This window comes from Myotis brandtii, unplaced genomic scaffold (genome assembly GCF_000412655.1).
Source record: "Myotis brandtii unplaced genomic scaffold, ASM41265v1 scaffold959, whole genome shotgun sequence".
NCBI classification, from domain to species: domain Eukaryota; kingdom Metazoa; phylum Chordata; class Mammalia; order Chiroptera; family Vespertilionidae; genus Myotis; species Myotis brandtii.
In genome coordinates, this window is record NW_005371966.1 from 734,209 (window position 1) to 757,553 (window position 23,345).

At 55.6% G+C, this 23,345-nt stretch overlaps 3 protein-coding genes across 5 annotated transcripts; 1 reads left to right on the forward strand and 2 right to left on the reverse strand.

The window, feature by feature from the left end:
* Positions 1-3,930: 3,930 nt before the first annotated feature.
* On the reverse strand, positions 3,931-8,314 carry SSR4 (signal sequence receptor, delta). 2 transcript variants are annotated; one of them, XM_005886143.2, is made up of 6 exons: positions 8,084-8,314; positions 5,882-5,997; positions 4,871-4,945; positions 4,587-4,676; positions 4,224-4,289; positions 3,931-4,090 (listed from the first exon to the last, which is right to left on the reverse strand). In XM_005886143.2, the coding sequence occupies exons 1-6, from the start codon at positions 8,148-8,150 to the stop codon at positions 3,986-3,988; spliced, it is 519 nt and encodes a 172-aa protein (XP_005886205.1). In that variant the 5' UTR covers positions 8,151-8,314; the 3' UTR covers positions 3,931-3,985. The 2 variants fall into 2 exon arrangements, with proteins under 2 accessions (XP_005886205.1, XP_005886204.1); XM_005886142.2 differs by having other exon boundaries at positions 5,882-6,000.
* Positions 8,315-8,396: 82 nt separating this feature from the next.
* On the forward strand, positions 8,397-19,147 carry IDH3G (isocitrate dehydrogenase 3 (NAD+) gamma). Of its 2 annotated transcripts, XM_005886139.2 has the most exons (13): positions 8,397-8,589; positions 13,243-13,281; positions 13,580-13,591; positions 13,853-13,950; positions 14,381-14,493; positions 15,936-15,996; positions 16,098-16,230; positions 16,396-16,529; positions 16,831-16,933; positions 17,025-17,171; positions 18,540-18,634; positions 18,718-18,778; positions 18,972-19,147. In XM_005886139.2, exons 1-13 carry the CDS (start codon positions 8,404-8,406, stop codon positions 19,071-19,073), a joined length of 1,284 nt encoding a protein of 427 aa, XP_005886201.1. In that variant the 5' UTR covers positions 8,397-8,403; the 3' UTR covers positions 19,074-19,147. The 2 variants fall into 2 exon arrangements, with proteins under 2 accessions (XP_005886201.1, XP_005886202.1); XM_005886140.2 differs by lacking the exon at positions 13,580-13,591.
* Positions 19,148-19,187: 40 nt separating this feature from the next.
* Positions 19,188-23,339, reverse strand: SRPK3 (SRSF protein kinase 3). Its single transcript, XM_005886168.2, has 13 exons — positions 23,244-23,339; positions 23,026-23,113; positions 22,680-22,767; positions 22,098-22,204; positions 21,853-22,018; positions 21,727-21,752; positions 21,115-21,244; positions 20,785-21,024; positions 20,596-20,696; positions 20,064-20,171; positions 19,926-19,995; positions 19,755-19,847; positions 19,188-19,616 (listed from the first exon to the last, which is right to left on the reverse strand). Exons 4-13 carry the CDS (start codon positions 22,194-22,196, stop codon positions 19,432-19,434), a joined length of 1,218 nt encoding a protein of 405 aa, XP_005886230.2. The 5' UTR covers positions 22,197-22,204; positions 22,680-22,767; positions 23,026-23,113; positions 23,244-23,339; the 3' UTR covers positions 19,188-19,431.
* Between the last annotated feature and the right edge of the window lie 6 nt (positions 23,340-23,345).

A 23,345-nucleotide genomic window follows, 5' to 3' on the forward strand; every position in this document is an offset into this window, starting at 1 on the left:
GGGATGGGAAGGAAGGGAAGAATGGGAAGCAGCTTTCCTGCTGGCCTCCGTCTGAGGTGTGGGGACAAGGGCTTTCAAGGCTCACCCTGGAGGCTACCTCCTCTGTGACCAAGGTAGAGCCGAGACTGGGGCCTGAGGGGGCAGTATCCATCCAAGAAGAAATACCTGAGCCCAGGGCTGTGCTTGACTCCATGTGGAGTGTGGCTTCTCTTCTGAGGGTCGTGAGGGGTCCAGAAGCCAAGGCCCATGTGTAATAGCAAAAGAGCTTTGTGACAAGACCCACATGGAGTTGAGGGAGCTGCCTGAACCCCAGCGAGAGCCATGCCAGGCCAGCTGGGCTGACTAGGGAGATGTCCTGCACCCCCACTTTGCAGGTGTGGACTGGGCAGTTCTCCAGGGCCCCTCAGCCTCAGAGAGCCTCAGATTGGAGGCAGATTGCCCATCCCTGCCCCCCACTGGCATCACAATAAAGCAAGCTGCCTTTTTATGGTGATTCCTGGCCTCCCTGTGTTTATTCTCATCGATCGAGCTGGGAGAAGAGCTGTCAGTTTGGGGTGGGAGAGGGGTGTGTGTGTGTGTGTGTGTGTGTGTGTGTGTGTGTTGCGGGGGGAGGGCGTGAAGGGCAGGGCAGGTGAGGACTGGGGCCAATTGAAAGCTGTCTGTCAGCTTTCTTGGCATGTCACTGAGGAACAGCAAGGTTTTGTTATTTTTTAAATATATTTTTTATTGTTGATAGTATTACAGATATCTCCCATTTTCCTCCCTTTACCCCCCTCTTCCCAGCCCCTACCCACCCCCCCTCCAAGTTTTTTCTTTTTCATTATTTCAGAGGAAGGGAGAGGGAGGGAGAGAGAGAGAGACAGAGACAGACATCAATGATGAGATGCCTCCTGCACACACCCCACCTGGATCAAGCCCACAACCCAGGCAAGTGCCCTGACTGGGAATAGAACTGACCTCCTGGTTCATAGGTCATTGCTCAACCACTGAGCCACTCTGGCTGGGCAACAGCAAGATCTTTTGATGTCAGTGTCCTGTACCTGACAGGAACTGTGACAGGGTCACTTGAATCATTTCAAGGGTGTGACATGGCCTCAGGGGTGCTGCACAGATGCAGGATGACAGAGGCTTGGCTCAGGAGTGGACACGGGGCCTGCCACTGAATGAGGCCAACACTCCTTCACCGCAGGAGCCTGAGAGAAGTGGGTCCCACCCCCTCCCCCTGCTCCAGAAAAACCAGAGCAGGGGCAAGGAGCTGGGAGTTTCTCAAAGGCACAAGCTACCTTCCCTATTTGGGGCCCCCAGTGCCTAGCACATAGATGATGCTGAGTAAAAGTCTAGGCCAGTGGTCGGCAAACTGCGGCTCGCGAGCCACATGCGGCTCTTTGGCCCCTTGAGTGTGGCTCTTCCTAAGCCTTAGGAGTACCCTAATTAAGTTAATAACAATGTACCTACCTGTATAGTTTAAGTTTAAGAAATTTGGCTCTCAAAAGAAATTTCAATCGTTTTACTGTTGATATTTGGCTCTGTTGACTAATGAGTTTGCCGACCACTGGTCTAGGCCAGGAGGTGGATGAATACTTGGGTGGCCACAGGGCCCTTCTGGCTCATGGACTTGCAGGGATGCAGCCAGATGCGGTTCTATTTAGTGCAGCAAACCACTAGTATCGGCTAAGTGCCAGGACCCATGCTACGTGCTGGGTGAGAGCCAGGGCCCTGAAGGCCATCTCCAGGTGTGGCCTGCTCTGTGCGTGACGCTCCCTGGAGTGGGCAGTGTGACCATGAAGGGAGCTTCTGAACAGACTGGATGCTGCCAGCAGCTGAAGTGGGCAAGCACACACTTAAATTCTCTTAAAAAATGATGTAGACCTCTCATTAACTCTGCCAATTGGCTGAGATGGGCATGAGTGAGGAATCTGAGTCCACGTTCCCAGAAGCCCAGTGCCCTGCTGGGAAGGCAGGTTCCCAAGCAGGCCACATCTGTCCAGCTACTGTGTTGAGCAGCTGGGAGGGAAGGCCCAACATCACACTGCAGACTGGAAGGAGTACAAGGCTTGTTGGTGAAAAGGGGTGAAGGTAGCAGAGGTGTAGGGGCATGCGATGTCCCCTTCACAGCTCAGCCCTCCAAGACCTATTGCTGAAGACTAGGTACGTAGACTCTTGTGACCCCCGTTTCTCTGGAGGGAACATGACCCCATAGAGGAGGATGGGGCTCTCCTGCCACAGAAAATGGGGGTAGGGGGTGAGTGGGAGACAGAAGCCAACCATTCCCTGGACACAGCTCTCCAGCTGTTCGGAGGCAACTTAAATGGCTCCAGAGGTTCCCCATTCTTGTTCCAGCCAGGATTTGCGTGGAGGCCTAGTGCTCAGGGGATGTGGGCCAAGACGCCTGGGACCTGGAGTCCCTGAAAGCCAGCGCCATGGCTCAGCTCTGATTCTTGGAGGTGGTGCCAGGAGGGTTGGCAGCCCTTGGCTTCTGACACCCTGGAACAGTGACTTCACATCTGGGTCCTATTGCCATCAGGCAGGGTAGTGGAGCCAGGATCAAAAAGTGCCCGAGTGGCACACAGCTGTCTACCTTGCCTGCCTCGCCAGCACCCACCTCCAGCAGGTGCCCCTTAAGCTCCCTCTGCTGGTCTTTCTATGGAATCCAGAAACCCTAGCAGCCTGACTTGGCCCTGAAGGGACTCAGCTGTACTGCTTTTGGGAGTGAGGACCCAGCTCTTCTTGAGAGCCTCCCCATTTGTCCTGTAGTCTGGAGGAGGTCCCCAGGCAGTTCCAGGTCACAAGTCACTTGCCCTCCATGCCCCCAGCCCTTCCTACTGCTATGAAGGACAGAGCCGAGGCACTGAGCCCTGCCCCCTCAGGGAGGTTTGGGGCCTACCTTCCCTGCACTGTTGCCCTGTTCCTTTCCTGGAACAGGCAATGGTGATCAAGCACCAGGGTGCCAAGGGTTTGCCATATGGGCTCAATGACCCCTCACCAAGACCCCCTAGGAGGCAGTCACATCAGAGCTGAGCAAACTGCCTTGGAACATGTATGTGGGAAGGACTCCCCTAGGACTTGCCATCTAGCCCCTTTGGACTCCAGGGCTCTGGGCACTTCTGCAGCCATGGATGGCACCAGTGAAACTCCCTGGCTGGGCAGGAGGGCTGAAGGTTGACCTGGAGCATGATGCAGGCACAGGCACGTGTGTCTGGTGTCCGATGGCACTGGGTGTTCAGGGGAGCGGTAAGTGAAAGGCCAGACTGGGAGAGCTGGCAATGGCTCCTCAGAAATAGGGGTTCAGGCCATTGCTTCTTTCTGTGCCTTCTATGCGTCCCACCTGACACCAGGGAGTGGGAGCACATTGAGAGGCAACGTGGAGGGGGTGGGGTGTAGCGCTTAGAATGACTACACCCCAGACAGCTGCCAGGTTGATCGGCTTCAACTGTATTAGTGAAATGGCCACTCACGATGTAAGCACGAGAGTACTTCAGTATGTGGCTCATGCCCAGGGCTGCACACACAGGAACCACTGCAGGCCGTGTAGGGCTGTCTACATGTGTTGCTGACTGCTGGGTTTGGGGGAAGCCAGGCAGTTGCCGTCCCCATGGTAGGCGGTCAGAGGCCCTACCCTGGGCAAGCCTGAGGGACTGAGGGGCAGGAGAGAATAAGGCAGTCCTCTGCCAGACCACATGTGCTGGGAGGAGGGGCAAACCCATGTAGGCAACCAGGAGACAGCAGGTAGATGCTGGTCACGGGGGCCCGAGGCAGGGAAGGCTTAGCTGGGGGCTGGGGTAGGCAAGCCTGCAACACCAAAGAGCAAAGCAAACCCATGAGACGGGAGATTCAGCCCAGTCCCCGCTCAGCGTTGCATTATCATGTGGACCAGGGGATGCTGGCTGCCCAGCCCTGACCTGTGTGGAAGGCAAGGTGCAGTGACGCAAATGAGGGGCCTCTAACTGTTTATTGAAAGAAGCACGGGGGGCTGGGGGCACTGCCCTCAGGCCTGGATGTGGCTCTTGGCGTTGAAGGCCAGGTAGTAGATCACTATTCCGATGACTGCGGCCAATACCTCGGTGGAAACCCAGGGCCCGTTCCAGGTGCCCTGCAAGAAAGGAGAGCAAAGCAAGCTCAGGGGAGGGATGGGTGAGTGGCCTAGCCCCTGCCCCCCAAAAGTATGAAGCTTGCTGAGTGCTTGCTGTTTCCCAAGCCCAGGCCAGCCTCTTCAGCCCACTCACCCGATGGTCTACGCTGACTGTGAACAGGGGTGCGATGATAGAAATGTCTTCGTTGTTTCTCTGAGCCTGCAAGGGAGGTGCTGGGGTTAGGGGTGCTGCCGGGTGGGGTGGGGTAGGAGAGACAAGAGCACTGGCTTGAGTCAGGGAAGAGGGGAGGAGAGAAATGGGTAAGGGAAAAACATAAGGTCCAAGCACAGGCGGGGCAGGTGTATAGGAAGGCACCCACCCAGCCACCCTGGTCCCTGTAAGCAAGGCCCCTGGTGGCCCAGAGCTCCAGGAAGAGGGGCTGGAGGGTGGAGGGCTGTGGAGGCAGGGTGTGCCCTCCCTCCTGCAGGCTGGGGAGGAGCTGCAGGTGGCACTCACCTTCCTCAGGAGGCTGTAGGACTCCTCATCGAAGAATCTGACCTCATAGGTACCTGCGTGGGCATTTTTGTGATCTAGGCTCCAGGACACCTGGGTTGGGTGTTTGGCACGGGGTAGGCACAATGAACACATCAGGGTCCCGCTGCCAGTGCTAACACAGCACCACTGCCAGTGGCCCAAGACAAAGAACCCTGACCCTGCTTGACCAGGCCACCTCTAGGGCTTCCAGTCACACCCAAGAGCAGGTGGCCTTCCCCCAAAATGACAACCATAGTATCCCTTACCTGATAACGTCCCACGTCCTGACCCCGGGTGACAGGAAATTGTTTTCCACTGACGTCAGCATAAAGAGCCATGTTCTGGGGAGAAGACAAGGGGCGAGTCATTTTCTCCCCTATATGGCTGTTGGCAGAGGCCCCACTGTGCTGCTCCCAGCGGCACCTGTGGCCTGTGGGCAGGGGACACCATGCGAGAATCATGGAGGTAGGCCTGGCACAACCCAGAGCCTTGCCAGGAAGCCAACACCCACAGATACTGTCACTATTTCTCTGGCTCCTCAACTCTGGGGGGAGGGTACATTCCTTTTTTGGCCTGGCCCCCCTAACCCACAGCAAGCCTGTTAACTGTGAACAGCATTGGATGATTGACATGTCCTTATTATTTCTGACTCTGTAAGGGGGTGCTGGGGCCAAGGGGTACCCAATGAGCTGTCCAAGAAATGTTGTATCCAAAAAGGCCCAACTTCCTTCTTTGGGCCTTTGGGAGGCTGGTTAAGGTCAAGGGCCAAAGCCAGGTCTGTTCAGTCTTAAAATTATGAAATACCCACATGGACATACACCTTGGCAAAGAGCAACCAGAAAAGGGATGGAGGAACCTGGGGAATGACCCCTGGCTGTTTCTCACTTCCACGTACATTCTTTTATCAACGATGAGAATCATTGATCAGCTGCCTCCTGCACGCCCCACACTGGGGATTGAGCCCGAAAATCGGGCATGTGTCCTGACCATGATCTTCTGGTTCATGGGCTGATGCTCAACCACTGAGGCACACTGGCCGGGCCACATACATTCTCTTTAAGACACAGCAAAGTGTCTACCTACATTACTGCACCTAGGCAAAAAAACCCAGGAAGCTTAGGAGAATGTTCTTTGAACAACTGCTAGAATTTGATCTTAGTGCATCGAAATCCACATGGGTCCCTGGGTCTGCAAGTTGAGTAGCTAATGCCCAAGGTCCCAGGCTCACTACCCGCTTCTCACCCCAGTACCCTCCTGGCTGAACCCCCCTCCCTTACCTGGACCCTGTTCTTGCATGTCAAGGAAATCTCCACAATGAAGACAGTCTCAGTGGAAATGACGGCATCAGAGGTTGTGTAGTAGGAAGGGGTGATTTGGGGCTCCATGCAGGCCTCTGCTGTGGGAAGAAGGCAGAGAATGCCTGGGTAAGGCCTAGCTTGTGCATGCTGGGCTAGAGGACAGAGGGAACACCCTGATCCCAATTCCCACACCTCATCAGCTAAGGACACATGGAATCCTTTGGACCCTGCAAGGTAGGATATGGGAAACAGATCTAAATAAGTCAGAAGTGCAATGGCAAAGGGGGTGGGGAATGGGAAGGCTTTGTACAGGTGGGACCTCAATGTAAGGGCAAAAGAGCAGGTGAGTGGGGGGAGGGGGCTGGGTGGATTCACTGCACAACGCGTATCTATGGACAGGGAAGCCATGCAAAGGTTTGGGGCTATAGCCTACCCTTGGTCTGTAACACTCCAGAAGCCCAGGGGGCTAAGATGACCTCAATTCAGAGCCATGAAGAACCCTGGACAGTTTATTCAAAGTGTCCTCCACAGCCCTGACCGGTTTGGCTCAGTGGATAGAGCGTCGGTCTGTGGACTGAAGGGTCCCAGGTTCGATTCTGGTCAAGGGCATGTACCTTGGTTGTGGGCACATCCCCAGTAGGGAGTGTGCAGGAGGCAGCTGAATCGATGTTTCTCTCTCATCGATGTTTCTAACTCTCTATTCCTCTCCCTCTCCCTTCCTCTCTGTAAAAAATTAATAAAATATAAAAAAATATTAAAAAACAAACCAAAAAAAAAAAACACAGTGTCCTCCACAGACACCAAACGTGGAGCTGCTGGCAAAGCACGTGGGCTTTCGAGATGGAGTGAAGGGTCTCTGCCTGCAGCTACTGTGGACAGAAGGCCAACACTAGCCCCAGTGTTTCCCGAGGGAAGGAAATGGGAGAGGTTCTGGATCCAGATGCACAACTGCTCCCCTTGAACAGGGCTGCCCTGAGAAAGAATGCTGCCTTAGCCATCTCCGCACTGCTAGAGGCTAGAGAAAGAAGGGTGCCACCAAAGTCACAGGGCGCCAAGTAAATGCTACCAATGGTAAAGTTCTCAGCCAACTGCTCTCTGAATGTGGGGTCCCTGCCTTAGGTTGAGGCAATCAGGGAAGATTTTGGGTCTGGACATCGGGAAGATGCCTGGGAACACTGGTGGGGCAGTTCTTAGGAGCCACATCCCGAAGATCCTTCTGTGCCCTGCTAAGCTTGGCACCAAAAGGTTTTACAGCCGGGTATGTCCTTTCCAAACCTCTCTGGCTACAACATGGGGAATTCCTGAGAGATAAGTGAGAAGGGTGGAGGCAGGAGGCCAGTTAGGCTGGTGCAGACACCAAGGACGCTGGCCTGAAGTAGGGCAGGTAAAGTGAATGCACAGAAAGCGACCCCTCCCCAGTCCAGCCCCCAGGCGGCTCTGGCTCTTGCAAGGACATCCTCCTCAGCACACTTCCGGACTCCAGACTCAGCTCAACCCTGCCGCTAGGAGTTCATCTCTCAAGAACGTCAATTGATCTGACTGTGGTTCTGCTCTGCTGAAAAGCCCTTTAAAGTTACATCAGGGCCTCGGGTAAAAACTCAAAAGTCAACAGTCTGGCCTGACACCCAAGCTCCCCGCTTACCTTAACCTCTTCAACTCAGATCTAACTCGCCCACGCTCCGCGAGCATGGCCACTCTGCCTGGTCGGTCCCTTCTCCCTCTTCACTTTAAGAGCTCCCTTCCCGGGGAGGCCTGGCCCCACCGCGCCCAGTAGGTGGCTCCTCTTCTCAAGCCCATTTCCTCCCCCTGATCACCCTGCGCTGTAGAGCTTTGCTCCTATATAACCCTCCTCCGAGACCAGGAACTCTGGGAGAGGGAGCAGAGACGTGTGTCACTTTCCCCGCTGGAGAGGGGGCCGGGTGCACGGGAGAGCCTCTGAAACTCTCCCTTGCAGGAGCAGAAGGGAGAAAGATTTGTTTGTTTCTTCCGGCAGCCTGGCCGCTGGGTAAACATGTGTGGTGCAGGAGCGCTTGGTGGCCTTGGACGTCGCGCCCCGAGGCGACCTGCCTCTTGGAGGAAGAAGGCCCAGTACCCCGCTTCCCCCGCACCCCTCCTCCCCGCCACACACCACCAGTAGTGGAAGAGAAGCTCGCTAGAAACGAGCTCCTGCCATGCCGCTACCTGAGCAGCAGGAGAGGCCCGACAGCAGGAGGAGCGCCAGGGCGCCGAGAGATGCCAGCGCCACCATCGCCTCTTCTGTGCCGAGGTAAAAAGAGAGCGACTCCACTGAGCACGAGGGGCAGACAAGGAAGCGCGACACGTAAGAGGACGCGGCAGCCAATCAGACGCCGGCAGGCTGGGCGGGCCTGTGACGTCGCTGGCGGCACTGACGTGTCCCCTCACAGGACCTGTGGCCCAGCTGGGTGCCCCCCAAAGATGGCGGCTGCGGCGGCTGCGCTCTCGGCACCGGAAAAGGGCGTGGGAACCGGCAAGTCACGCGCATGCGCGCTATCAGGACACGCCCACTCCGCGGATTTGCAACCCTCCGAACTCTCGTGAGAGCGGTGTCTGCCTGTGGGGACCTGCTGTTGCTCTCACTTTCCGTCATGGCGCTGAAGGTGGCCATGGCTGTTGGCGGCCCAGCGAAGGCAGTGTTCAGGCCGGCCCTCCTCTGCCGTCCTTGGGAGGTGAGAGGGGGGAGCGGGCGGCAGCGACAGTCGCTGCAGCGCTCGCTGGGGGTGCTTGCCCCTTAGTGGGACTGGATCTGGGGGCGGGGAGAGGGCTGTGCGCCGGAGTTGATTGGCCGCCTCCGTTGTCAATGACGTTGGTCCGGCTTCCCCTGCTTTCTGCGTCTTGTGGTGGGGGTGCTCCAGACAGGTGGGAAGAGTGGGCCTTGGCCCGAGTATCACCTCCGTAGTGCCCTTGTGGGACCCCTCATGAGACAGTCGCGTATCTTGGCCTGCCTTGTTGCCGCCTTGGGAATCCCGTTAGCTGCCAACGTTTCTCGGGTTTCTCTTCTCGTGGGCTATTTTGTCACATGTCCTAGTGGAGATGGAGAAATGGACTTGCCAGTACCCCCAGCCCTCCTCATGACATTCTTATAGCCCCAGTTGTCCCCACCGCAGATGCTTGGAATAGGAAAGAGCTAGGGTTTGTGAGGCTGGTTGGGTGGGAGGCCCCTGGGGCTTTGTTAACGGAATCCTTCGTTTAGGATTCTGGTCCGACTCCTCTTTCTTTACACACGTAAATGAGGATAATTTAGTCCCTGCGTGAAGCATCAGCGAGCCAGGATTGGCCTGGAGGACAAAAGTTATGATCTTTAGGCCTGGCTACCCCACTGACCCACTGCGTGGCCTTAGGCCAGGCCCCTCCTCTATCTGGGCTTCAATTTCGTCTCTGTCTCAAAGGATCTCAAAGGATCCAGCCAACTTTGACCTTCCAGAACGCTGCGACTTTGCTGACACTCCTTGTGGACACATCCCCTGCCATGCTTTCCCTCTCTGGCCCCTGGGGAAGACGGCCCTGTAACAGCATACCCTTTATGAAATTCTGTTTAAAAAGCTGACTCCTCCCACCTTGCTGATGAGAGACTTTCCAGAGGCCCTCACGATTCTGGCAGCTAGGCTCCCACAGGGTCTTGGTGAAGACATTTGCCTCCTCCCTGACCTCCTTTGTGTGTGTGTGCTTGTATCCATATTGGGGTGGGCATGGGGGGCTGTGAACAATCCGGGCAGTGCGTTGCCCTGAGACTGGTTGTCCTGGGTATGGGAACCTTTAGAAATGAACCCCAGAGTTTTGCTCCCACTAATGGGACCCTTGTGGGAAAACATGTAGCCACCATTGACACTAAATCCAACAAACACGTTGAAGAGAGAAGCCTCAGTAAGCTGTGGAGTGTGGGGGCCCTTTGGTGGGAATACATATCACCCTGGACTCCTTTCTTTTCATAGCACCATTAAAGAAGGAAGGCTGAGCCTGGCCCGGTGTGGCTCAGTGGTTGAGTGTCAACCTATGAACCAGGAGGTCACGGTTCAATTCCACATGCCCAGATTGTGGGTTCGATCCCCAGTGTGGGGCGAGCAGGAGGCAGCCGATCAATGATTCTCTTTCATCATTGATATTTCTCTCTCTTGCTTCCTCTCTAAAATCAATAAAAATATATATATTTTTAAAAAGATGAATGAGGGCTGACAGTCCACCCCCCCCCACTCGAGGAATCAGCAGGAAGCCTGTGCGTATATCCCATCCTGCCGCATACCAAGCTCCTTTGATGGGCAGCTTCACTGGGCCTGGATGTGAGGCAGAACCTCCTTAACCCTGAAGGAAGGTGCCTGCATCTGTCAGAGCAAGGTTAGGGAAGTCTCTCTCCTGAGAGCCCCCTGGGTCTTTGGCCAAAGCCGAAGGAACATCTAGCATAGGACCCAGGTGAGGAAGAGGTTCAACCCTGATGGTGGTGATGTGATCAAGGTGGGGGAGGGGAGTTGCACAGAAGCAGAGCCAGGCTTGGTGCAAGGGCTGGCTCACCACCACACCTGAGTTACCTGTCCAGTGGACTTCAGAGGATTGAAGGCCAGGAGGAATTACTGTCAGGAGCTGCAGGGGTCATCATCCCCCCCATTGGACACCAGCCTTGACCACTGGCCCGAGGGGCTGTTGGGGTAAAGGGCAGGTATGCTTTTGCACAGCTCTGTGTGCCTTGCTGAGGACTGAACAGCTCACATACCTCCTCCTGCTCAGTCCTTCAGTAGTCACATAAAGCAGGCACTTCTGTTCTCTGGGTTTCAGGCGAGGACAGGAAGCTGAGCAAGGTTAAGCTGTTTGCTGCCGAGAGTAGTGGATGTGGATTTTAACTGAGGTCTCCCTAGCCCCCAGAGCCCTCCATCTCTTCCTTCATTTTCTGATGTGCTCATTCATTCAGGAAATGTTTCTGTGTCCTAGCTCTGGGCTAGGCATTCTGCTGGGTCTTGGGGTGACAGTAGGGGACAGGACAGACTTGGCCTCCACTTTCAGGGGCTTAGGGGTTGGGGAAGGAGCAAGGCAGCGACAACCTTCTAGAGCAGCGGTTCTCAGCCTGTGGGTAGCGACCTCTTTGGGGGTCGAACGACCCTTTCACAGGGGTCGCCTAAGACCATCGGAAAACACATATATAATTACATATTGTTTTTGTGATTAATCACTATGCTTTAATTATGTTCAATTTGTAACAATGAAAATACATCCTGCATATCAGATATTTACATTACGATTCATAACAGTAGCAAAATTACAGTTATGAAGTAGCAACGAAAATAATTTTATGGTTGGGGGTCACCACAACATGAGGAACTGTATTAAAGGGTCGCGGCATTAGGAAGGTTGAGAACCACTGTTCTAGAAGATTGTGCTTGGAGGGGGAGGCCCAGGGTGGGAGTGGGTACCTATAGCTCAGCACCCTCAGAGCATTAGCGAAGGCTTCCTGGAGGAGGAGCAATCTAAGTGTCCTTCCACAAGGTTGTGTGAGAGCCTGTAAACAAGATGAATCCAAATACTGACAAGTACGAGAAGGAAAACAGAAATGCCCCGAGTGTGTCTGTGGCTACAGATCCAGGGGCCACATGGATCAGCAGATACCCCCAGAGCATCTTGTCCTAGCAGTCATCCCTCTCTTAACCCCTGGCTTGGGTGGGGTGAGTGGCACACCCTTGCTTTCAGAGCTCGTGCATGTGGGTGCCTTGTGAATACTGGCCAGGAGACTCAGATTTCTAGCAGGAAAGCACGGCTCTTTGAGAAATGGCCACGGTGACTCTGCTGTTGACTGGAATACTCTGCTGCTGCTCCACAGGCAAGTGGCAGGGCATCCCCAAGTGACAAGGAGGACCTTGGCTCTGCCCCTGCCACTTTGGGTTGAGGGACACCCAGGTGTGTTCCCAGGTGGAGCACAGCAGGGAGGAAAGTGTGCGGGCCTGTAGCCACCCTGCAGTGGGACCTTGGATGAGGGTTTCTTCCTCCAGGTCAATGTGGGGATTCCAGATTGGTCACTTCTCAGCACCTGTCCTATTTGGCTTGGTGGCTTTTGCTCTGGAGCTGTCAAGCATGGCACTGATGTGGCCACACATGGCTCCTCTGAGTCAGAGTTGGGGACATTTGCCATCCATGTAAGCCGTGAAGCAGTTTTGTAATCCTTTATGAAAGCCTTCCAAAAGATTGGTATCTGTTATTCTTCTATAAATGGTTGAGCCCTACCTGGTTTCTCAGTGGTTAGAGCATCGGCCCGCAGACTGAAGGGTCGCAGGTTCAATTCCAGTCAAGGGCATGTACCTCAATTGCAGGTTCAATCCCCAGCCCTGGTCAGGGCACATGCGGGAAGCAACCAATCGATGTGTCTCTCTCGCATCGATGTTTCTCTCTCTGCTCTCCCCGTCCCTTCCACTCTTTCTGAAAAAATCAATGGAAAAAATATCCTCGGATGAAAATTAAACACACACACACACACACACACACACACACACAGACAGACAGACATATAAATATGGTTGAATTTTTTTTCTGTACGGTTGCTTTGGATTTCTGATTCTGGAGGGCCATTCCCAGCAGTGCTTGTCTCTAGAGGGGGTGCTGGGAGCTGTCTTTTTCTTCTGATCTCCATATCTCCACATTTTAGATTTTCTCCATGTTCTACTTTTGTAATAAGGAAAAAAGATCAAATGATCGTCCTGGTGGCCCTCTGTTTTGTTATAGTGATTTCCTTATTGTACCATGTTTAGTGTGCCAACTTTTCTATGTTACAGACATTACTGAACAGTAATAATTGTCCAAAAAGGAATCAGAAACAACCTAAGAGGGGAAAGGAGACAGACTTTTTTTTCAAAACTGACCATGCAGACCTAGCTGGTTTGGCTCAGTGGATAGAGCGTCAGCCTGCGGACTGGAGGGTCATGGGTTCAATTCCTGGTCAAGGGCACTTATCTTGGTTGCAGGCTCCATCCTAGCCCTGGCTGGGGCATGTGCAGGAGACAACCAATCAATGTGTCTCTGTCACATCGATGTTTCTCTCTCTCTGCCTCTCCCCCTCCCTCCCACTCTCGCTAAAAATCAATGGAAAAATATCCTCAGGTGAGAATGAACAACAACAACAAAAGAAAAACTGACCATGCAGCTGAAGGAGGCATAAAGGATTAGGACCACCCTCCATGGTGCTTCAGCAGGCTGGTCCCTGGGAAATGGCTCTGGAGCCATTTGTCTGGGCATGTGCTGTGTGCTGTTGTTCACCGGACAGTGTACATGGGTTAAGTCGCTCTCCCATGCCAAATTGACTTTCTGGGCTCGACAACAACCACTAGCATTTGGTTTCTCTTTGCCAGGTTCTGGGTGCCAACGAGGCCCCCCGGAGGAGCATCTCAGTAAGTACTTGCCTGGGTGTGTGTGCACGTGCATAGTATGTGTATGCTTGCACGTATGTAGATTTGTGTTCATGTGTGTGTGTATGTGTAGATGTGGGCATGTGCTCCTGTGTGTGTTGTGCCTCTTTGCTCCCTCCTGTCCTTCCCTCTGAGGCATGGTCTCCAGAGGTTCCCCCATCCTCCTCCTTACCTCCTTACCTGCGCTGTGCTAGTTAGACAGCATCCCCAGGGAAAAGACAGAGCCTTGTTCCTCCAACCTTGGCTAATCTGAGTCTTCTTCCTTCTGTCTCCCCTCTAGCAACAAACAATTGTGAGTATTCTTATCATCTGCCTATTAGATTTGGGGCTTTTAGTTGCTTTGGGGTTGACCAAAGTCCAGGTGGGGGCAGGGACTCCTTCCCCCTGCTTCCTCCTGACCCAGGAGTCCCCACGAGCAGCCCTGTCTGGGATGGGGTGGGGTGCAGTGCTAAGGTATGCCAAGCTGGCCCCTCACAATTGGCTGGCCCACCAGGTCCGTGCTGGTAGGAGGAAGGGAACTAAGGGCCTGCCTTCACCCTCCCTCTCCTTCCAGCCTCCATCTGCTAAGTATGGCGGGCGGCACACGGTGACCATGATCCCAGGGGATGGCATTGGGCCAGAGCTCATGTTGCATGTCAAGTCTGTGTTCAGGTATGGAGCCCTCAGGCCCCTCCCCGTGACGTGTCCCCTTAGGGAAGGTTGTGCCTCAGGCCCAGCCTGGGCGTACCCTGACAACATTGTGCCAGTGGGGCTGTAAGCCCAGAAGCTTTACTGGCTGGGACTTTGCCCAAACAGTGCCCCAGTGGCAGGAGGGCTGTAAGCCAAGGCCTTTGATCCCGGTGCTGGCGATCCCACCAGGCTGGTCTGGGCTGGGGAAGGTAGCACCAGTTCTGCTAACTGTTGTGGAGTTCAAGCAAGTCCCCATCAGTTGTGGCTGGTGGACCCAGTCTCCTGTCAGCCAGAACCAGGTCAGGGTGGGCGGCAGCAGGTGAGAGGCCTCTGCAGCCAGGGGTCTAGGCAGGCTTCTTAGAAGAGGTGTGGAGGGGCCCAGGCCAGCTGCCCTGACCCTGTTTTGCCCCAGGCATGCATGTGTGCCGGTGGACTTTGAAGAAGTGCACGTGAGCTCCAATGCTGACGAAGAGGACATCCGCAACGCCGTCATGGCCATCCGCCGAAACCGCGTGGCCCTGAAGGGTGAGCTTGGGGGCCAGGGTGGGGTGCTGTGCATGATTATTTAACCTCTGAGCTGATACTTGTCCCTGGGGCCCCATAGCTCTGACTTCCGGGCTTTTCTGGCTAGAGGGGACCCTTGTGCTTGGAGAGTGGACGGAAGTTTCTGGGGGCCTGTCCGTGCCACGATTCTGAGATCTTAGTGGCACTAGTTTGTGCGGGTGATGGGCTGCCTCCCACCCACTTCTTCCCTCTTTTTAAAAAAATATGTTTTCATTGATTTTGAGAGAGAGAGGAAGGGAGAGGGATAGAGAGATAGAAACATCAATGATGAGAGAGAAACATCATCAATCGGCTGCCTCCTGCACACCCCCTACTGGGGATCATGCCCACGACCTGGGCATGCACCCTGACCAGGAATCGAACCAGGGACCTCTTGGTTTCTGGGTTGATGCTCAATCACTGAACCACACCGGCTGGGCTGACTTCTTCCCTTTTGAGGCAACCCTCTCTCTTGTGGTCAGATTTGACCCTCAGAGCCTGTCTTTATAAACCAAATGTCACAGAGATGCATTTCTCAACCTCTGCCTGCCACCTTGGCTCCAGCTGGCACAGCCGTGGATGTTAGACACGAATTCTAGCCCTCCTGAGTTTGCCTTGGTTTGGTCCAAATTTTTAATCCATCATTGCTTGGTGTGAGGAGTGTGTGAGCAAAGGTGAACCAGAGTAGAGGCCAAGGCCCTGGCAGTTAAATGAAGGGGCTAACATGCCAGCCACAGGGTGCCCGAGGCACTCTGGGTGAAGGCAGTACAGGCAGAGTATGACTCAGAGGGGCCGGTGGGCCTCGTGGGCCCTGAGAAAGGCCTCTTCTACTTGGCACCCTCCGACTGCCTTTTCCCAGTGGCTGCTGCCTCCGCTGCTCTGGGTGCCCTCAGTCCAGCCATGGCCAAGCCATGGTCTTTTCCAGGCAGCTCCTTCCTGCCCCGGAGGTGGGGCTTTTGTGGCACCTTGATGCAGGACCTAGCAGTAACCTTGGCCAAGGTCACCTTGCTGGCACCAGCCTGGCCCACTAGCCTGTTAGTAAGCAGGAGTGGTCACTTTCTATCCAGCCAGGTCCTGGTCTTGCCATTTTCCTCTTGGGGTCTGGAAAGACCTGGTTAGCTGCTAAGCCTTGTTCGTTTATTCACTCAGTAAGTACTTACTGAGTGTCTGGTATGGGTCGGGTGCTCCTCTAGGTCCGCAGAACCCATCAGCCAAGTGAACACACACACACTCCCCTCTGCCCTCATGGGGCTCATGTAGGCAGTTACACTCGTTTTCTGTGAAGTCTTTCTGTTGCCGAAAGCCATCTTCTCTGCTTGGAGCTGCCTTTGGTGTGCGTCCCCTGGGTCAGGATGGGGAATATGGTGGCACAACTGAGCCTGGGGTTCCCTCTTCAGACTGGCTGTCTTGTTTCTGTCCTGCAGGCAATATTGAAACAAACCATAACCTGCCACCATCCTACAAATCCCGCAACAACATCCTTCGGTGAGAGCCAAGTACATGCGGTGGGGGCTCCGCAAAGGTAGTATGGACTGTGCCAGCAGAGAGTGGTGGCACTGGCCAGCTGCCTCTCTCTGTGTCCCCAGCACCAGCCTAGACCTCTATGCCAACGTCATCCACTGTAAGAGCCTGCCAGGAGTGGTGACCCGGCACAGGGACATAGATATCCTCATTGTCCGGGAAAACACAGAAGGCGAGTACAGCAGCCTGGAGCACGAGGTGAGTGAGTCCCAGGCCGCCCCCGTGTCCTCTCGGGTCATGGGGAAGAGCCCGGTGAGTGTCAGCGGTAAGGAAGGCTGTGCCCAAGGAGAAGGATCCTATGGGACCTTGTGCTAGGAGCAGGATCCGATAGGACCCGGGTCTCTTCTCTCCGCCCCTTTTCAGAGTGTGGCAGGAGTGGTGGAGAGCCTGAAGATCATCACCAAGACCAAGTCCCTGCGCATTGCTGAATATGCCTTCAAACTGGCCCATGAGACTGGGCGCAAGAAAGTGACAGCCGTGCACAAGGCCAACATTATGTATGCTCCCCGCCCTTGCCATGCCGCTGCCCGTTCTGCCAATTGTCCTGAAGCAGCTGAAATGAGCAGCCTGTTCTCATGGACTTGGGGCCACCTACTAAGGGGCCATGCCCAGGGTTGTTCCCTGTTGCCTATGTCCTCACTTCAGTGCACACTTGGGGGAGGTGGAGTAGGATTCTGCCCATTTTGCCAAAGGGGGACTGGCTAGAGGTTAGAACCCAGCCTTCCGTGGTCATCTGCACACCCCGTCCTTCCAGCTGACCATTGCAGTGGCCAAGCTGGTGTCCTGTGTCCCCCACAGGAAACTGGGCGATGGTCTCTTCCTCCAGTGCTGCAAGGAGGTGGCAGCCCGCTACCCCCAGATCACCTTTGAGAATATGATTGTGGACAATACCACCATGCAGGTAATTGACCACTGGGCTCTGAGGCCGTCTGCTCTAGGCCCCCTGGGCTTCTCATGCTTAAGGTTCTGTCTGCCCCCTCCATGCCCTGCAGCTGGTGTCCCGGCCCCAGCAGTTCGATGTCATGGTGATGCCCAATCTCTACGGGAACATTGTCAACAACGTCTGCGCAGGGCTGGTCGGGGGCCCTGGCCTTGTGGCTGGAGCCAACTATGGCCATGTGTACGCTGTGTTTGAGACGGTGAGTGCTGCCGGTGGTGCCAGGGCTGCTGGCCTTTTTGAGTCACATAGCTCATATACCATCCACTTCACCCATTGAGAGTATACAATTCAGTGGTTTTTAGAATATTCACAGTTCACCATCTAATTCCAGAACATTTTAAAAAATATGTTTTTATTCATTTTAGAGAGAGAGAGGAAGGGAGAAGGAGAGAGAGAGATAGAAACAATGATGAGAAACACCACATCCATTGGCTGCCTCCTCCATGCCCTGACTGAGAATCGAACCTGAGACCTCTTGGTTCATAGGTCGATGCTCAACCACTGAGCCACACCAGCTGGGCTAATTGCAGAACATTTTTATCACCCCAAAAAGAAACCCCATACTTGTCAGCTGTTGCTTTCCAACCCCCCCATCCCTGCCACTGGCAACCACTGATCTGATTTCTATCTCAGGGATTTGCCTGTTCTAGACATTTTCTATAAATGGAATCATACAATATGTGGCCTTTTATGAATGGTTTCTTTCCTTTAGCATAATATTTTCAAGTTTGATCTATGTTGTAGACCAGGGGTCCTCAAACTACGGCCCGCGGGCCACATGCGGCCCGCCGGAAACATTTATCCGGCCCGCTGGGTGTTTTTGCCGCCGCTGCCTGTTGCTTAGCAGCCGACTAGTTTTTTTTTTAAACTATAGTCCGGCCCTCCAACGGTCTGAGGGACAGTGAACTGGCCCCCTGTTTAAAAAGTTTGAGGACCCCTGTTGTAGACTATCAGTATTTTATTCCTTTTTATGGCTCAATAATAGTTCAATATATAGATAAACCACATTTTATTGATCCATTTGTTGGTTTCCTTTTAAAAAATATATATTTATTTCAGAGAGGAAGGGAGAATGAGAGAGAGATAGAAAGATCAATGATGAGAATCACTGACCGGCTGCCTCCCGCACCCCCACACCCCCCCGGGGATCAAGCCTGCAACCCAGGCATGTGCCCCTGGCTGGAATTGAACCTGGGACTCTTCAGTCTGCAGGCTAACGCTCTATCCACTGAGCCAAGCTGGCTAGGGCGGTTTCTTTTTTTTTTTTTAAGTTGAGATAAAATTCGCATAACATAGTGGAACCATTTCAAAGTAAATAATTCAGGGCTATTAAGTACACCCACAATGTTGTACATCACTTCTGTCTAGTTCCAGAACATTTCCATCACCCCAAAAGGAGACCCTGTCCCCCTTAGCAGGCACTCCTCATTCCCCGTCCCGGCCCCTGGCACCCACTGATCTGCTTTCTGCCTCTATGGATTTGCCTGTCTGGATACTTCCCACGAATGGAAGCATACTCCCTACAGTCTCACATTTGCTACTCCCTTTGTCATCTTGGCTCTTCCAGGCTACAAGGAACACAGGCAAGAGTATTGCCAATAAGAATATTGCCAACCCCACGGCTACGCTGCTGGCAAGTTGCATGATGCTCGACCACCTAAAGTAAGTGGCTTCTCCATGCCCGGCCTCAGCCTCCCAACCGGCCCCTTAGGTCCTGAGGACTGAAGGCTGCTCTCCCTCTTTAGGCTCCACTCCTATGCCACCACCATCCGCAAGGCTGTCTTGGCATCCATGGACAATGAAAACGTGAGGCTCCCCTTTTCCCCTCCCCTGCCTTCCCCCACCCCAAAACCCTTCCTCTAGCTTGGGTTGAGCTGGTGTGATGCCTGAGGGGCTGGGGGTGGTGACCTGGCACTTCCTGCTGCCCCCCAAGTGGAGGGTGGTACCAGGTAGGGTAAGGCTTGTGGGCCTTAGCTGGTACCACTACCTTGTCCCGCAGATGCACACCCCAGACATTGGGGGCCAGGGCACTACGTCGCAAGCCATCCAGGACATCATCCACCATATCCGCATCATCAACGGCTGGGCTGTGGAGGCCTAGGCTGTCCCTCTCCCAACCCCAGCACCCCGGCTGGCTTGTACGGCAGACCCAGAATAAACTGGCTTCTGCCCTAGCCCTCGGCCTTGTGCTTCTGTCACTCCAGGACACTGGTGCTTCAATTCACACTTTATTAAGAAAAGAAACACGCACACTTCGCACTCAGGGCCCTCTGGGAGGGTCAGGGGCAGAACACATTCTCAAAGGTGGGCCTGGCCCCAGCATGTCTGCTCTGCCATGGGGGATTGTGAGAGCTTGTGCCCTTGGGATAGGCGAGGGCGGCTCTAGTAGGGAGGCAGGAGTTGTCTCACTTTCCCTAAAGGCACTGACAAGTGAGGGTTGGAGCAGGAGCTGGCGGGGTCTAGGGATTGAGCCATGGGTGCTGGAGGCAGTCGGCTGCGCTGGCCCGCTTTTCGGGGATGTACTCCATCATGGGCAGCAGGAAGGCACTGAACTGCGTGGCCTGCTCCAGCGGCCACTCGTACTTCTCCATGAGCACCTCATACAGGCCCCAGCGCTTGAGGTTGTGGATGTGCCGCAGCTCTCCTGGGGCGGGCGCGGGACTCAGGTCAGGCTCTGCCAGCATAGCCTTTGTTCTGGGGCCTGTCTCCCCTCTTTCAGAACCCAAGGTTCCTGCCCCCTCTCCCCCCCAGACCCAGGTAGCTTGAGCCTGTGGGGCCCCACCTCTCCGGTTGAAGAACTCCCGGGAGTAGCGGCCGGAGAGGGCGAAGGCCGGAGGGATGTCTCCCAGGAGCTCCACGATGTGGGCGATGTGGTCTGTGGACAGAGATGAGGTTGGAAGGCAGCCGCGAGGCCCCAAGGCCCCGAGGCCAAGCCCAGGCATGCCTCCCCTACCCTCATCACGACTGTAGTCTTCTCCAGAGTGGGGCTCGAACAAGTAGTCGCCGGTGGCTAGCTCAAAGGCCTGGAAGGGGGAGAGGTTGAGGCTGCTGGCCGGTAGGCTGGCCCCTGGTGGGGACAGCCCAGGCCTACCATGCACGCTGTGCTCCAGATGTCGGCTGGGGGCCCATACTCGGCACCAATCAACACCTCCAGGGCCCGGTACTGCCGCGTCTGTATGTCCTCAGTGAAGTGCTTGTGCTGGAGGCAAAGGGAGCCCTGGGGAGGAGCTGGGGCCACAGCTGGCCTGCCCCCACCGGCCTCCCACTCATCTCCCACCTCTGAGCCACGCACCCAAGGAGCTCAGTGGGGCTCTGTGAGCCTCAGGGTTCCCAAAGGTCCCAGGAGGAACTGGCCGGATGATCTGAGGCAGAGGCCAGCCCTTCCCAATGGCTCCCACCCCTTGCCATGGGCCCAGTTCTGCCTGGGTGGGACTATAGGCTCTGCCCTGGGTCTGTCGTGCCAGGCAGACCGTGGGGTCTAGTCAAGTGTGCTGCTGGGTGAGCCCTTGCTGAACAAATGATCACGTGCCCCACAGGCCCAAGTCGGGGCTCCCCGGAAGTGGGTCTGTCCCTCTACCCTCACGGCAAGGCACCCAGCTCTGCTCTCCAAGGCACATTCATACCACCCAGCAGGCGTTGCCCAGGTCTGCGATCTTGATCTTGATCTTGTCTGCATTTTGAGGTTCCAGGGGGTTCACCAGGAGGTTCGAGGCACCAAATGGTGCTGAGGAAGGAAGAGGAGAGAGAGGCTGAGCTGACCTGGCCCTGCCCACCCTACCTGCCCACCACCCCGCTGACCCTGCCCGGCTTACTGCTAGGTGACAGGAGGCCCCCAGTCTCCCGCTGATTGGATGAGCCTGAGAGGATGGAGCACGAGGCAGGAGAGAAAAGGGAGCCGGAGAAGCCTGACGTCTGGGAGCCTGGGCTGAGGCTGCGGTTGCCACCTGGGGCCGGGGAGGAGGAAGCTGGGGAGGGGCCGGTCCTGGCCCCCCCAGGGTGGCAGCCAGAAGAAGAGGTGGAGCCGCTGCCCCCCTCTAGTCTTGAGCCAGAGTCTGGGGACGGGCAGAGGTGGTATGAGAGCTGAAGACCTGGCAGCCATGCTTGGCAGCCCCCGGGTCCCTCCAGTGCCTTCAGCTCCTCACCCTCAGCTTGGGCGGCTGCCTCCAAGGCCTCCAGCCTCTGCAGATCACGCAGCCGCTCCTCCAGCAGCCACTTCTGCTGTTTCCTTTTGCGCCTCATCTTCTTTTTCTTGTTTTTCGACAGCTTACCCGGCTGCCGTTAGAGCCAGGGTCACCCAAGGGTTCCTGTCCCCTGTCCCTTGACCAGCCCAGACCTCTGTCTGTGGCTCACACACACCACAGGGGACAAGACCTTCCAGCCCCCGGGCTTCTGAGGACATTAGAACATGGCACAACTCCCCTCCAGCCAATCCCTTGGTACCAGCCTCTTGCCCATCTCTGCCTTCCCTCCTCAAAGCTCAAGGTTGAGGAGGAGCTGATGGGCCTGCCTCTGACTGGGTTCCTGCCTCCCCTGGGGGCAGCCTTGGCCCCTCCTGGCCCAAGATGTGGGGTATTTCCCTTGAGCACAGTGGCAAGCAGTTTGGGACACATGACCCACCCTGTGTATCACCCTCATCCGAGCCAACAGCCTTTGGGAAATGCCACTGCAGGAGTACTGGGGAGGGTGGGGGAGGCTGAGGAGACAAGCTTTGAGGACTTGGGGAGATGCACAGGAAAAGGTGTGCCCCAACTTACCGTGACCTCCTGGGGGGCATTGCTCACTGTGGGGTAGGAGGGGCACAGGGGTGGGGGAGAAAGGAACAGAGACTCAATCAGGGGTGAGGCCCACAGGCCCAGCCCCAGCCCCACACAGGCTCGTACCTGTAGAGCGGGATGGGGGCGGTGCCCCTGATTGCTGCCACTCTGTGGCCTCAGCAGCCAGGCGCCTGATGTAGGTGTCACCCACACACAGCAGGATGTTCTCCGGCTTGATGTCTGTGTGGATGATCTTGCACTTGGTATGGAGGTAGTCCAGGCCATGCAGCACCTGGGGGGAGCCACTCCTGAGCGCCACCAGCCCTGCCCAGGCTGCCCAGTGCTGTTCACACGGGGCCCCGGATGCCCACCTGTCTCACAATGCTCTTCACGCAGGGCACGGGCAGGCCCTGGTAGTTGGACTTGATGATCCACTTGAGGAGCTGGTGGCCCAGGACCTCCAGCACCATGCACACATCTGAGACTGGGAGTGAAGGATAGCTGGTGGGCACACAGCTGGATCACAGGCCCCACACACCCTCAGCTGGGATGGGGGAGCAATGAGGTTCAGGCAGTGCAGAGCCGGGCCTGGGTGGTCCTGGTGATCACCGCTGTCCCAGTGTCATAGTGTCCCTAGGATGTGCCAGTTGGGATGGTACATTCTGTGGTCATTCTAGAGAGAGGGCACTTGAGCAGACACAGGCCTCTCAGACCAGCCCCCCTCCTGTGCTCAGGTGTGCCACAGAGGCAGCCCCTGCTATTTGGAGATAACTCAGCCACCTGGGTACCCACTCCCCCACATGAAAAAGTAGTGAGGGTATTTAGAAGACAAGTGTCCCTGGAAGGCATAACCCCCCATTGTGCAGATTTGCAAACTGAGGCCCTTGTAGCTGGGAAGGCACAAGCTGGCCCCGGGCACTGCCACAGTGCTTTGCTCAGCCTAGAAAGGATACGGACTCCATTAACCCCTGAGATCCTGAAGTCATCAATGAGCTGGACAATGGTCTCTCTTTTGGGGTCACTGGGGTCACTGTCTCGGACCTGGAGCAAAAACCAAGCAGCCATGAACGGCTCCAACCTGCCCCTCGCCAGTTGCTCCCAGCAGCAGCGGCCCCTCTCCCATTCCCACTAGGCTGCTGGCCCCTCCCTCGACAGTCCTTCCATGAGGGTAGAGCCAGCTGGAGCCTGCCCCTCTGGGAGTCCCGCCCTGCCCCAGGAGCCCCGGCAGGCCTCGCACCCACATTGCCAGGTCCTGGGCAGCTCACGGGGAGCTGGGAGCTGGTAGGGGAGGTGTCTCACACATTTCAGGAGCTTGATCTCATCCACAGCTGTCTCCGTGTAATGCCCTGCGCTCTTCACCACTTTCAGGGCCACAAAGCGCTTGCGCCTGCAACGCCGAGACCCGCATTGGCTGCCAGCCCCAGGCAGACGCATGGGAACATCATGGTGGCCCCAACCAAGCCCAGAGGCAGGATCCCAGCTGGCACTGGGACCCAGGGGGCAAAGGGGACACTCACTGGATGTCCCAGCAGAGCCAGACGGTAGAGAAGTGGCCCCAGCCCAGCTTGCGCACCACGTGGTACCGCCCATTGAACAGATCACCGATCTTCACAGGGTAG